The 15849-nt window shown below is 39.4% G+C and overlaps 1 protein-coding gene across 2 annotated transcripts in view; it reads left to right on the top strand.

Moving 5' to 3' along the window:
- The window catches only part of LOC116334191 (SLIT-ROBO Rho GTPase-activating protein 3-like), a 35313-nt gene that overhangs the window by 4242 nt on the left and 15222 nt on the right, over positions 1-15849 (top strand). For both annotated transcript variants that reach the window (XM_031757539.2, XM_031757538.2), the window contains exons 2-8: positions 3485-3680; positions 8588-8750; positions 10731-10793; positions 13601-13783; positions 14044-14172; positions 14305-14526; positions 14659-14760. In XM_031757539.2, coding sequence (XP_031613399.1) covers positions 3485-3680; positions 8588-8750; positions 10731-10793; positions 13601-13783; positions 14044-14172; positions 14305-14526; positions 14659-14760 — 1058 coding nt within the window. The remainder of the gene's footprint in view (positions 1-3484; positions 3681-8587; positions 8751-10730; positions 10794-13600; positions 13784-14043; positions 14173-14304; positions 14527-14658; positions 14761-15849) is intronic.

Here is a 15849-nt window from a genome sequence, read left to right as displayed (position 1 = left end):
AGATATTTGTTCCTTTATCCTGCAGTGATGCAGGAGCTCAAATAGGGGGAAATTATGGTTCAGCTGTGGTTGTGCATTGGCATTTCGTGCCAATGCACAACCACAGCTTCACCTACCTGCACAGAGCGTCTGTTGTCAGATGGGGGCAGTGACAAAAAATGTGTTACAACCACTCTGTGAGCTATTCCTGCACGTGCTGTTGTTGGTCAGCAACAGAAAAGGCCAAAGTTTTAACATACAAAGAGCTGAAATGAAAACAAGTGTTAAAACAAAGTGTCGACTGTAGGCACCGTCTATAATTTACATACTATATTTTTTCTTTTTTTTCTCTCTTCATCCATTCATGGTGAATGATGTTGCCCCCAAATGTTGGTCCTTGTTCTGGCCCGCATGTTAGCCAAAAAGCATTTTGCTGTACTTATTGTCTCCTACCACACCACACCACACCACAACTGTGCTCCGGTTGCACCAGTGGTGCAAAAAATACAGTATGAAAAATATAGACAACAGTTGCAGTGGACAGCTTTAATTGTTTGTAACACTCAGTTTCAATTCAGCCCTCAGTAGTTCAAGCAAGAACCCACAGACTGGTTAGGTGACATATTTTTAACACAACCAGGTAGACAGGGTGTCTGAAGCTGCCACCACCACCACTAACCCATAATTTCTCCGTTCATCTGATGCACAGTATCATGCACATTAAGCACTGTGCAGTTGGGATTTTGGAGGACTGCTGGGGAGCAAGTCTGCAGTGGTTAAAAACCCCATCTCAAAAGGCAAATACATACACAAATAGACACCATTGCGATACCATAAATTAGGAATAATTTGTAGAGCTACAAGGCAACAAGCAAAGATGCCCCCAAATTCAGGTTGGGTTTGCTGTCTGTGTACTCTGTAATTTCTCTATGATGCAAGCAATTATACAAGATTTCTTTATTTAATTAAGCTGCAGGGTTACCATCTAAGTCTCTGTAAGCAATTATTTTTTGCTGAAAATGCTTGGTAAAGTTACCGCTGGGTCTCTGGATGTTAACCATATGGTTTAGAAGGGAAATAGCTACAAATGTCCTATTAGTGAATTTCCACAAGCCTTTAGGTGTGGAACATTTTATTCACTTTGGCTGCACACTGTTCACATGCAGAGGAACCGGTAAAGCATGTCTGGCTCAGTATTTTATGGCTCTTGTGTCACCAGTGAAAAGATAGAAAAGCGTCAGATTTAGAGAGCTTTTGACGCTTTTTTCAATGTATATAATTCACTTGAACTCCTTGCTAGCTCTGTGTAATTATGCATTACACTGCAAAGGCTTGAATGATTCATCGAAAGTACTGCAGTATTGCACAGTCCCTAGTAACAGTTTAAGTTCTAAAAATAACATGCTCACAGGAGAGCAAGTGCAAATATCACGAGTCTGTTTGATGTTTCCTTTATAAATTTGTGCAGTGAAATCAATTTACATCAACTCATTATATTGTTTGCTCGCTCTTTAAACTCTCCCCGTACGATTAAAATTATTTCAGTCACAGAGGCCCACAAATTGTGCTGTTCAGTGGTCTATTTTAGCACATAACCATTCCTTCTGTTCTGAACCCGATTGCTGTCTCATTCATCATCACAGGCTGTTTGTTGAGTATTTCGAAGCAGAGTAAGTTGCCCTTGTCCTTGGCCATTATGCTAAACAGACTGACTGCTGCGACTGTCAGAACAGGGAACTGGCCTGCTCTCATTGAAATGCCTCCAGAGGCATGTAACCAGGCAACTGGGCAACTGTGGGGACCGTGAGGGGTACATCTCCAGATAGCAAGGGACTACATATTTACACAGATTTTCTCACTCTCGCTCACTCATTCACATTTTCACACACAGTCGTTTGGGGGAGGATTTAAAAAAATAAATAAAAACCTTTTATTCTAGATACAGGAGCACCATTTAGATGCTAACAAATGGCCTTTTCTTCTGCTGAGCAATCTTTTCCATTGATAAATTTATACAAAGTGTCTTTCAGTGCTCAGGATCTTATGCATGGTTGTAACAGTCTGTCATAGTGGAATCTTCAGCCATCTCAGCTGTATCTTGTTGTCTTGTACAAAGAGAAGCGTTGTTTACCCCGCCCCCTTTGTAGTCGTATGACTGATTAATCCAGAGATGTAAATTTACCAGTGATTCAGTTCAGCGTGGTGTATGGTAAAATAACTACTGCTCTCTCTGAGATGTGTGATAATGCAGGCGAAGGCTGGGCAGGAAGTTAACATGGTTGTTTATCTGCTTTCAGCAAAATTACGCAGCACTAAAAATTTCCTCAGCAAAATTCTGCAATACAGAGTGATAGTTACAAGGAGGCTATGATTAAGATTTAACGAAACATAAAAGTGCTACATAAGAGCTGTTTATTGTTTTCAGCGTCCGTTCTAGCCAACTCCTAAGGATGCGTGCTGCTTTTTTGTATGCACATTGGCAGAAACAGGGTATTTAAACACAGCCCTCAGTCCTGACATGATATATGGTTCAGTCAGCAGCCTCTTAACCTTCGGATTTATGACAGCCTTGCCATAAACTGTACGTGGAAGACATAGAATGTGATTTGTTTTCCTTTTTAGTGTTAATGTAAGACTGTAAAGGAGATTTTATTGTTTTATTTGATGTTTTTATTACCTGAAATCCCAGAGGTATTCAGGAATAACCAGTTGGAATACCAGTAGGGCTCTGTCTGGTCGTGGTGGGGGTAAGTCATTAAAATATGGCCACAGAGAAGAAGTTCAGGAAGGAAAATAATTATATTAGCTTTAGAGTAGAAAAACATGTCTGAATATCTCCTGAAAATTGACTGGCATACTCAATATAAAAATCTAAAGCTTGTACTAATACTGCTTCTCTATAAAACATCCAATATTGTCCCAGCTGTATTTATAAAGAAGGACTGAAACACATTTATCCCTAATTCTCATTTTCAATGAACAGAATCAGACTTTCCAGATGTCATGAAAAGAAACCACAGTAATCTTATAATTGTAAGAATGCCTACGATTTGTTTTCTCAAGTCAAACTTCTCTTAAGGCTCGCTCAGCACAATGCATTTTGAGAAGCTGACCTATTTTATATTTTCTCTGCTGTCTGCTGTAATCATCAGACTTGCATCTCATATGCACGTGTGCTACCCCAGCATTTGGTCCCCCCCACCCCACATGCACACCACCACCTCATTCACCACACGCACAAACTCAGACAGCAGACAAATACAGTTTGACGTCCGGTTTTATCCAATTGTGACGACTTTGCTCTTTTATTAGTGCCTGCGCTAGCTTGATTGTATCCTTACATATTTGTGTTTACATGCTTTGCTCAATCCACTGTGGAAAGATTGTGGGTTTAATATTGACCTGCAGCCCTGTTTGGCAGACAGAAGTAAGGCCCAGCATGCAAGCCTGATCCCCCAGAGAGGCGGTATTTATTCTGAACATAGTCTCCCTTTTTGATATGCAGAGATCCGTAACCAGCTGGTGGAGCAGTTCCGCTGTCTGGAGCAGCAGTCCGAGTCCCGGCTGCAGCTGCTGCAGGACCTGCAGGAGTTCTTCCGCAGAAAGGCCGAGCTCCAGCTTGAGTACTCCAGAGGCCTGGACAAACTGGCTGAGCGCTACTCCTCCAAGATCCGCTCCTCCAGAGAGCACCAGCACTTCAAGTGAGTCCAGCCAAAGACTTTTACACAGTGGAACATTTGTATCCAATGTGTCTGACTGGTAAACAACCGCCACATATTTGATGCTGATCGCTACACAGACAGTTAAAACAGAGACAAAGGAAAAAGAGAGAAGGGATAAACAGAAAATTTTAAAAAAGAAACAGAGGGGGGATGAAAGCAGAAGAAATGACCTGAAATGAAGCCAGGGCCAAGGAAGCTTGTGGCCTCAGGCTGCTGTGTTTTTTTCCAACTAGGTCAGACTCTTTACCACCACCCCCCTTTCTTTTCTCTGTGGCTGTCATTTCATTTCCATTCTCGAACAGCTTCTTCATGCCAGAGTGCTACTCAGATACTCATATTTTCTCAATGGATGCAGAAAATAAATCACAGCTTCATTTAGAAATCTAAAGAACCAGACAATAGGGGTTATTTTACTCAGGTTTTCTTAAATGGCTTAAGCTGTTTGTATGTGGGAGATCACTGGTGATGAAACAAGCATACCTGCAGTGTGCTGAGAAGCCACTTCCTCTCTCTTCAAACCAGCCTGCAACAGACTCTTGACTTTCAGATCGAGATCTGTAGTTCTAATTGTGTATGCTGCCCACTGCCATTGCCAGTCCTAGCCAAAAAACCCCCCAAAAAATTAACAATCAAAAAAGATTTTAAAAATAACAGTTAAAAATAGAGAAAAAGGTGCCTTTACTTAATTTGACAAATGAAAGACTATCTGTCATAGCAATGATTAGCAATATAGAAAATTACAGCATAGGCATCCATTCATGTGACCTAGCTGTGTAAGTCAGGCATAACTAACTCGTTGGTTTATTCAGGAGAGGTCTTTCCAGCTCTCTTTCAGTCTCTCCAGCCAATTGGACAGGAAGCGTAATCATGGTGGAGAGCTCCACCACTGACACATTGATAAATGGAGCATACCCTCAAAGGGAGACCCCTATTAGGAAAAAAAAAAACCCCTCATGGCTTCTCTCATCCCACTGTCCCAGATTTCCCCCTGTCACAATATATTGTTATCACTATATCTGTCTGTCAAAAGCTGGATTCCTTACTTGTAGACTCCATCGAAATGACTGGATGAAGTCTCAGTCATTATTAATACTGTGTGGTCCTCTCTGTTGGAGTCTTAGAACAAGCTCTGCACTCTCACTTTGATAGTTTATTTCAAACAGCGAAAACTTATTGCCCACTTTTTTCTTATCAGTCGTCCTTTCATATTTTAATTTGCAGCTACTAAAAGGGCTATCAGGAGAACATCAGGGGACACAAAACCTATACCAAAGTGCTACTTGTGAGAAAATTCAAACCGTTCAAAACGCTGTTTTTGGTGTCGTTTGTAGCAGTTAGTAGGTGCGCTGTGTGTTTCACTGTCACTAAACTGTAATTCATATGAGGGTGGCATTCTCCTAAAGGTGTTGTGAAACAAATATTGTTGTACTTGTTATAGTTGTACAACAATGGCACATAAAGTGTCCTGAAAACTTGACGAGCAGCCAACAGGCAAACATTGGCAGTCAGGTCAGCACCATCCCATGTCCTGGATCAAACAACTGCTCTGCTTGAAAGGAGTGCCTATAGGGAAAGGATAGCTTGTTCATGTTCTTTTCAAAGAGTTACAGAATGAAAAGAAAAGCAAAAAGAAAAAGCTGATGACCAGTACTCAAAATTACCTTTAGAACCACACATCTAGTGTTTACTGAATCCTCATCAGAAATATTCTCAGTGGATTTGTGGCTTTCAAGATGCCATTCTTAAGAAAGGGAAACAGGTAGGAGCAGCTGATATATGCCTAATTACACACTGGACTGAAAATCAGTAGCAACAGATCATATGGAATGGTAGTTCAAATCATAGTAAGTATGCACAGAAGAGATCAGCAGAGAGGAAAACAGCGAGTGACTACCACTATCAAAAAACACAAGTAAAACATGGCGGACTCTGTCATGCATTTCAGCTTGTTAATATTGATGGAATTATTAATGCAGAAATGTACAGTCTGATTTTGGAAAGTGCCAACACCTTCATTTTTCAGGATGAAAATGATCTCAAACACACTGCCAATGCAGTAAATGCATATCTGGATAGAATGGATTTGCAGAGCTTGGACCTCAGGCTTAGTATTTTTATATATGATTGCGCATATTTTAATAATAATAATAATAATAATGATAATGTAAAAAAATATAAAGCAGTAAGGGGTCGCTAAAGGTTGGCACAGCACTGTAAGATCAGAAACCTCGCCTGGTCTAATGAACCAGTGAGTCTTGATTGTGGCTTTGGCACTGGGATAGTAGGGTCAGGTTTTTGGCATATCCTTTTAGCACCCTTTATGCCCATGTGGGGTGGCTGTCGCTCAGGAGGAAGTGCAGGCCATCTACTAATCGGTCCCTGGCTGCTCCAGTCTACATGCCAAATATCCTTGGGCAAGATACTAACCCCAAGTTGCTTTCCAATGCATAGGAAGAACTTGCATAGAAAAAGCATAGCAAAAAGTGCTTGTGTGAATGGGTGAATGAGGCAGGTGGGGAAAGCATCTTGAGTGTTCAGAGCAGAAGAGCGCTATATAACAACCAGTCCATTTACCATTTTCTGATGGCTGCTTCCACCAGGATATCGTGCTCTTCCATATCATGTCAATATGGACCAAAGATTTCGGAGGAATTTTTCCAGCGCCATGTTGAATCTATGCCTTGAAGAATCAAGGAAGTTACGAAGACAAAAAGACACATTCAACACAGTACTAGCAAAGTGTACCATATAAAATGGCCAGTCGGTGTATAATACTGATTATGAATGGTACTGAAACAATGCAGTGGTTACGCCTTGGAAAAAAAAAGACAATGAAAATGGAAACATGTTCATGTTCAGTTCGTGTGTATGACAGAGTTCATTTTTTTCCCACTGAAACAACTTAGGAGTTTAAAAAATAGCACAACAAAAAAGGTTTTGGACAGTCTTAGATTACATTTCAGCATTGTTTTGGATGCACTGAGGGAGCTGGAGAGGGCCTATAGTGCCTTTCTTCTCCTTTGTTATAGTGCAGAAATGAGCGCTAGCTGAAGATTAGAGTGAGCTTCGCCAAGGCAGAAAAACAGCTATAATTCACTTCAAAAAGAAAATGAAAGCATAAATACAATTCTCCACGGATGAAACTGATCAAAGTTTTGCAGCAGTTGAGAGAAAACAAGTCAGGACTACTCTTTCAGTGTGATCTTCAAAACCAAGATTAGAGTCAAAAATAACTTCCGTATTTTTGATTCACACTGAAAACGAAAAAGCTGCTGTGGATCAGAAAAAGTGCAGCGGGTCCACCACAAGAAAAAGCATCTTTAATTTGGGGTTATTTACTGGAACTAATTGCACAAACAACTGAACCAGACATCGTGTTTTAAGAAAAGTCATATTTTTGAAGCTACACAGTATTAAGAGCATATATTACTGCCATGGGATTTCAGCCATGGAAGGATATGTAAGGCTTCTAACTTTACTTGGTGATCGCAGCAAGCAATAAGCAATGATCTAGAATGTAACACTAAGAGATAGAAGAGATTATGCGACACATCCGATATGACTGTACATTTTCACATGTGTATGTTTAGCACTTTTTCAGTCACTATTTGTGACTCTTATTCAGCATGAGTGGTTTCTGTGCAGTCTACTTAAAAGCTAGAGTCTTAAGAGAGATGGTTTTTAACTTGCTGTTTGACTGATAAATAATAGTACTGGGCAGGAACCCACTTGAATAAATTAAAATGACTGTGTAAACGTATCAGTGCTCAGTCTTGGGTGACGTGTCAGTGGTTTCTTATTTGAAAAACGTTGGTATTTCACTTTCCATGGGTGAATTAATTCTAAAAATGAGGGCGTTTCTTGACTTGGGGTGTAAAAACGTATAACTAGCATGACTTTATAACTCTACAAAGGGTAGATTTTAGTGCAGCATATTGCTGATACAAACTGAGGTCATCATCTTATTAGACATGGTTGTTTAAAGCACTTATTTTGCTACCTGGGGTTTTAGTGCTGGTTTCTACTAATGACACACTTTGCAGCATGCTGGTATAATCATGATGCATTAGGTCCCCCATTAAATTAAGACGAAATGGGCAACTTTTCACATTAAATTCACTGGGAGTTTTCCAATGCTTTCCATCTTAGTTGATAATGTGTTTTTTTAGAAGTTATGAAAATGGTGATCTTAGCCTAAATGTCCAAACTCTTCCTTTTGCTCAGGTTGTGGCAAAAAGTCTTCTGTGGTTACAAATCGGACTGATTGTCTTTTTCACATCCCCAAAGAAATGCAAACTGTGAAATTAATTCATCCCAACTTCACTGTTCTCCTTTCACAACACATTAAAGGAGAAACGAACCTCAGTTTAGTCTGATTCTCAGCACAGGTCAGCTATTGGCTGATAGCAAAAGATGTTTTATTTTTATTGTGTGCATCCAGCAGTGTCACAGAGCATTTTTATATGCTGTCATGCTAAAGTGTTCTCTAAAGACAAAATGAGAAGAAAAATACCACCATTAAATCTTTGGTGTGATGATAATTAAACTCACATGTCCTCTTAAGCAAGGAGGCAGCCAGCATGCCTTCTGAGTTTGTGTGTCAATGAGTGTGTATGCTGCCTTTCCTTGCTGATTCCCCCCACATGAGCCGTGACCACTTGATCTCTGATATGTGAAGCCCACAGGCGGCACCAAACAGTAAATAAGCCGGGATTAAAATGGATGTTGGGTGGTGTAAGTGACCATACATACGTTCTCTTAGGTGTCCTCTTTAGTTTGCATGTAGATGAACATTTGAAAGTTTTCTTGTTAGCTTTTATCCCATTTGGTATGCATTTCCTGAAGGCCTTTCATTCATTAACAAAGTATTTCTCTTGCTGTTTCAGGAAAGATCAAAATCTCCTCTCCACTGTGAACTGCTGGTATTTGGTCTTGGATCAAACCCGACGCGAGAGCAAAGACCACGCCACACTCAGCGACATCTACAACAACAACGTCATTGTCCGTTTGGCGCACGTGGGTGAAGATGTCATCAGACTTTTCAAAAAGGTCAGAATCAGAATTAAATGAATGAGGTCATGCTCCCCTGACTGTAACTAACACACACATTTCATCTGCTCAAATGCCATGACAGGTAATATGTAAAAATATAATTATGATATAAAAAATATATAAAAAATCTAATTAGGGGAAGAGCATGAAAATATCAGGAAATACAGTTAGGGATGTCAAACTCATTTTAGTGTATGGGTCATGTATTACCCAGTTTGATCTCGAAGGGTTTGATCAGTAAAACCGCTGCATTATAGCCCATAAAAAACAAAGAAACAAACAAAAAAATATGTCCTTTGTCTTCTCTTACTTTTAGTGTAACCAAGTAAATGTACTTTAGTGTACTACAGTGATACTGGTACATTGCACACAATGTTTAGAATAATGAAGGAGGACTAGCTCTACAAATTCTTCCCCTTCACCTAAAATCAACAGCTATCAGATGGTTGAAACTTGGGCACAGTTGGGTGTTCCATCAGGACAATGATCCCGAACACATGAGGACAGGTTTTAGAAAGGATAGAGCAGGCTAGCATTAGCCTTCTGGAATGGTCTTCCCAAAGCCCCAACCTCAACCCTGTTGAGAATTTGTGAAATAATTTGTGGGTTGGTGCCAGGAAACCAGCTAAATTTAAATGAACTCCACCACCCTTTGCCAAGAAGAGTGATCAAATATTCAGCCAAAATTGTGCCAGAAGCTTCTGGATGGCTAGCAAAAGTGTCTTGTTAAGGTGCAAGTTGCTAAGGAACATTTAACCAAATATTAGTGGGGGTGTATGTATCCTGGGAGGATTAGAGAAAATTCAAAAATAATTTCAATCTCATCCACCGAAAGTCAGTAAAGATTTATGCTGTTCAATCATTCCACCCTGGAAAAAACAACAGTTCAAAGAAATCATTAAAGCTAAAACATAGCTTGACACACATGCTGCAGTAACTTTATGTAAACTTCTGACCACAACTATAACTTTATTTCATTTATCCAAAATTTTGTCTTTCAAACATATGTCTGAAACTATATATACTATATATATACGTTAGTATACTATATATGCTATATACTGTTACATATAAGAGTATACATAACATATGCTTTGCATGAGAGTAGCAGTGTGCAAGTGGAAAAGCACCCCCAACCACCTTAGGGATTTTATATCAGTATCATTTGACAGCAGCAGGAGTTTAGAGTAATTTATGCCTTCTAGGGGGCTCTGCAAAATCTTGATGGGAGCCCTGATGAGAATGGGATGGCCTGTAACCCATGCTAGGAAAAACACTAACTGCCTGCAGAAAATCTTTTTTTTTTTTTTCAAAATGTTAGCTCAAATTCTGGTAAAGTTCTCCTGAACAATAATCCTGTTATTCTCCGGTATCCTGGTTCAGCTGCAGTCTTGATGTTAATAAATGACACATGGGGGGAGGGAAATGAATCAACTCTGGCATCTTTTTAAACAAAGACTAAATGTACTGAATGTGCTAAAGTCTAATGCCTGTCACATGTGAAATTGCAAGATTGCTGTTTTGACAAAGTAGTCCCTGAGAGGTGACAAAAAACAAAACAAAAACAGGACTGATTGAGCTGAGCATTACTCCATATCCCCTCAAACGGATTTCTAGGCTCACTCTCCACTGGCATCATTCCCCCTCTTGGGTTATAACCCTTTTGTGGGACATGTCCAATTCATCATAGGCTCTTATCCTTTAAAACTGAACGGAAACTGCGACTCAATGGGAAATGCTCTGCAGTTACTGCGCTGTTCTATTTTAGTCTGCATTTGCACTTTGGGCATTGTATTAGATCTTTTCTGGTGCAGCGTAATGATAGCATTTCAATACTGCTGACATCTATCACACACAAAATAAAACTGGCACACAGCTTTCAAGTGTCTCACATGTGGGAAAGCAGTTCTGTTAACTAACCCAAATGTGGTATTATTTTCCTCTACAAAGCTGTCTCCTGTTTTTCTTTTTTTACAGAGTAAAGACATCGGCGTACAGATGCATGAAGAGTTAGTGAAAGTCACCAATGAACTGTACACGGTGAGTTGCTGTTGCTTGTGTTGAAAGCCTATGGGATGTCAATCTTAAAGCCAGGCTTTTTTTTAAATACCTGAACCTGCAACCTGTGGGTTTGACACCACACAGAGCAGATGTGCCTTTTCAGCAGAGCAGCCTGTAACAGGTCATTTCTTCCCTCTCCTGAGGTCATGAAAGGATAAAATTTACATTCTTCCTCCTGCTGTGAATTGCTACATGAGTTGAAGGAGACAGTGTTCCTGCTCCTAGCTGTGCTTCAAGCAGACTCAGCAGTCTGCGCTACAGAGGTGCACTGTGCTTACAGCAAAATGAGCTTCTGTAATGTTTTTAGCTAATGTTACATGTAATCTGACACCTCTGCTTGCCTCATATGTTAACAGTTGTCACTCTCGGTGGACTGTTATAACCACATGCTGCATATAGAAATGTGTGCATATGCATACTAGTAAACCAACAGCAAAGGTTTGTGCAGTGGTGCAGACACAAAACATCTGCGTTTATCTGCAATGCATCTTCATTTGGCAAAAGAAAAGGAACTGAGGCATATCACTGGCTGCATGTGGGACGGTACAGCAAACTCGCCAGAATGCATTCTTCTGGCTCTAATTGCTCGGTGATATCCTTATCTTTACTTACTGTTCAATGGCTAATATGATTCATAGCATAAACGAAAAAACAATTTACAAGCGTAAAGAGACTAGATGTAATTAAGACTACGATGAAAGTGTATTTTGGCAAGCAGGACAATGGCATGCTGTGAAACAGAATACCCTCGTGGATTATTTTTTCCCCTCATCACATCCACAATTCAGTCACTAAATTTTGTTTTAAAGGTCTTAAAACATTCCATTGCAAATAAGATGAGAAACAACAACATGCTCTTATAGACTTGCACTACTTTTCACTGTAAATTTGATTTATTTCATGACCGAACATCATTTCTTTTCCAGCATGTATAAAACGCCACTCTTGGCTGCTTGCACGTTCAATCCTTTCTCTTGGCATCCTAGTTGTTGTCAGCTTAATTGTGCAGATGATCAATCCTTTATCATGGTCCTGTAAAACTGGCTAAACATAATTGCAGCAAAGTTTGACAACCCTGCGATTTGATTCCTTTATGATAAAGGAGCAAAAAGCGAAGATGAGCAGAAAGTAGGTCAATTTTGGTTTATTTTTCTACAGTTAGTTTTGCAAATTGTTAGTAATTTACAAAATTACAAAATTTAAAAAAGAGTTGGTGGCAAAGGGAAAAAAAATGACCTAATAAGAAAGCTAAGCACGTGTGCACATTGCAAAATGATGTGTATGCAGCACATCACAAATGGATTTGAATCTGGATTACTGAAATCGTATAAACCACACGAGAATAGTTCTCACATGTAACATTGTACCGTGCATGTTATATTACTGCTATACTGATATTGATTTCTCCTCCCTCTGATTCATGCATTATTAAATGCCTGTCTGCAGCTCCCACACACAGCATAAGGAATAGCAGGAGTCTGCTCAACTTTATAATTGAGAAAAGTGTAGAGTTTAAGAGAAAATATAATCACTGTGTGGTTATTTTATCATTTGCATCTTAAATAAGCAAATGTTGTCAGGCAGCAGGTCCCTGGTATTGGTCAGCTGCTGAGTTTTTGCAAAAATTGAGGAGTTATTTGTTTCATTTGTAGCAGAGGAGGTTGCTCACTGTCACTTTGTAACCTCCTTCCTCCCCTGCTGATCGATCTCACTGTCCTTTGCACGTCCGTTGCAGACGGGGTTGCTAGGAAACCAGAACTTGAGAATCAGTGATGGTGAAGCAGATGTTGTGCGACTGTGCTGTTGATTCAGGTTTACTAGTTAAACATTTACATGTGGCTTTTTTGATAAAACAATGAAACATTTATCTTAAAACATAGATTGTTTTTGTAAAAGTACCACGCCTGTCTTACTTTACTTGCTGGGATATTTAATTTGTCTTGCTATTCTGTGGTTAGGCCATTCAGACAGTGTGGAGACATCAGACAGATGTACTGGACACTCCAGCTCAGTTAGAAAATGTCAATGAAAATATGACAGTCCCATGAGAATGATGAGTATGCTACACTCACTAATGTTTACTTGTGTGATGAACAAAAATACTCGGGGGTCTTATTGGTATCTTTCTAAACAGCAGCTGTGTTTATTAAGTCATGATGATCTGGTTATAAAATTAATAAGAAAGGTTCATAAAAAAGAGAATACTGACAATTCTTAGCTTATTTAGCCAAAAGGCTGATGACCTCATGCCGTGGCAAGGCGTGTCTCGTCTGTCTGTCCGTTAACAATTCACAAGAATCCTTCTTCCTCCTAACTACAGGATATTGGTCATATTTTAGTGGAACCTGCACATAGTGATCATCTCACAGGTCTTCATCAAATTTGTGTTGAAGGTCAAGTTCAAAGTCACATTTGTCATTCTCATTGGATTTTAAAATTCAGATTACGTTTCGGCCATTGCTGGCCACTTATTGTGTTTTCAGTCCTGTAGTTGATTCTTTGTCCTAAAGAACAAACCACAGGGTGTCTCTCTACGGTTTTTCTTTCTCTTATTTCTTTCTCCTTAACATAGCCTGGTTCAGACTGAAGTTTTTTCTACATACTGTCGGATCGTTGAGTTTTTTTCTTTAAGACTGCAGAATCTTTAGGTTATAAAGTAAAATAATCTGATGATCAACAAGGATCCTGTACCAAAATTTGAGGATATTGCTTTTCTTCATCATACTTATCAGTTTCCTTGCTAGTTTAACTGTGATGTCCTTTATACTTGCTGTGTATTCTTGCAGGTGATGAAGACGTACCACATGTACCACACTGAGAGTCTCAGTGCTGAGAGCAAACTGAAGGAGGCAGAGAAGCAGGAGGAGAAGCACATTGGCAAGGCTAATGACATTGGCCTGCGTTATGGTTACGATGATCGTCCACAGCGTCGAAGTTCTGTAAAGAAGATGGAGAAACTGAAGGAGAAGGTCTGTTTTTATCCCATGAATGATGAGGATTTATGTCATGCACATTATTTCCAATACACTCTATCTACTCGATTGCAAACAAGCTGCAAATGCTTTTGTAATTGAAGTGTCCAAGTAAATCCAACTATTTTATACATGCATACTGACAGATTATAGAGAAGATAAAACTGTTTAATGTATAATGCATTCTTAGAGTACATTAGGAAACCATTTTGCTTCCTGCCTTGATGGGACTCTCGCTCTTCCTTTTACACCCCCAGAGACAAGCCAAGTACTCTGAAAACAAGATGAAATGCACAAAGGCCCGGAATGACTATCTTCTCAATCTGGCAGCTACTAATGCCCTGGTGGCCAAATACTACATTCATGATGTCTCAGACATGATAGATGTAAGTCAGAGCCAAGAATGGAAATATGGATGGAGATGGAAATACTCTCTTTTTGTCAGAGTGCATTTTTTTCAGTTTAAGTTTGTTTTTGGATCTGTAATATGTACTATGCTTTGTTTTTTTTGTCCCCAGTGTTGCGACTTAGGGTACCATGCAAGCTTAGCACGCACCTTGAGAACCTACCTTTCTGCAGAATATAGTCTAGAAACTTCTCGCCACGAAGGGTTGGACTTACTGGAGGGAGCAGTGGATGCCATGGATACCAGAGGAGACAAGCTGAAGTTTATGGACACACATTGCCAGATCTTCTGTCCTCCTGCATGCTTTGACTATCAGCCACACATGGGAGATGAGGTGAGTCAACAGGGAGGGTAATGATTTAAAAAGGCTTTCTTTGGTGTTTATTCTTGGTCTTTATTCTTGCTATGTTTATTTTGCACTGTGTTAAGTCACTTTCAGAAATATCCCTTTATTTCTTAATCCCAGGTGTGTCAAGTGAGTGCACAGCAGCCTGTCCAGACAGAACTCTTGATGCGCTACCACCAGCTGCAATCACGTCTGGCCACACTAAAAATAGAAAATGAAGAGGTGAGCGGTTAATTTGAAAGCAAAACAAACTCACTGATGTGCTTAGGTATACGTTTTAGATGTCCTTATCAATACTCACACTCAGTTCATATTTGGCCTTTGATATGTGAAGCAACATCTGTATTCTTTTGTCTCAAAGGTCAATATTTTCCTGTAGTATATCATGATGTTTCATAGTGATAGTGTTACACAGATACCGATACCAGAGTCTTTTGAGAAAGAGTATTTATGTACAAAGGTGTACATAAATAAAAATGAGAAATGTATGCAAATGATTATCAGTGATAGTGAAGTTAGATCCTGAATCCTGTATAGGGTCTCATAGGGGAAGCTGTTAACATAGTAGTCTGATCGCTGAGTTTGAATATAGAGGTTGCACCATCAGTGTATTAATGCAAAATACTGTGCAAGGAAGTGAAGTTGTTATCATTCAAACCATCGACTAAATGTAGAAGAACAGGAAAAAAACACACATATCTGCTGCTCTAAATGCAAGAGTCTTTAAAACAACATGCTCAGACACCAGAGTCCTTGAGAAAGAGTCTTTATTGCTGTTAGATTGATGCGTTACATTTAGTTTTATAGTTCATAATTTTTGCAAACACTCACTGACACTTTCCCTTACATCTGAAGCTGTAAGCTAATCAGCTACTTATCAGTCATTAGGTAGTTAGCTTAGTTTAGCTAGCTTTGATCGATGTCATCCACTGAATACTGAAATCACTGAAATCGTTCTCTTATTATTGTTTCTTTTACCTTTATTCAACCAGGAAAACCCCATTTAGATCAAATCTCTTTTCCAAGGGAGACCTCGTCTGATCTTTCTGTAAATTATTCCATGTCCAAGTAAATAGTAAGAAAAAGCTTTTTCCCCCAGCCTGTTAGAACTCTAGGCACATTAAAAAGCAACCATTTACAGAAGTGTAGCTGGTAAATGTTTGTGCTGGGACAGAGAAGGGTAAGGTGAAACTAAAAGTTGTAGAGAAAGAAATACCAATACTGTTTTTGCAAGTGGTCAATGATGCCCAATCCATAAATCTGTATTGCAGGCATGAAAGTAATATATCTGTGTTTTAATTCATCTTTTTT

Source organism: Oreochromis aureus, linkage group 5 (assembly GCF_013358895.1).
Source record: "Oreochromis aureus strain Israel breed Guangdong linkage group 5, ZZ_aureus, whole genome shotgun sequence".
NCBI classification, from domain to species: Eukaryota; Metazoa; Chordata; class Actinopteri; order Cichliformes; family Cichlidae; genus Oreochromis; species Oreochromis aureus.
This window is presented reverse-complemented; position numbering and strand designations above follow the sequence as displayed.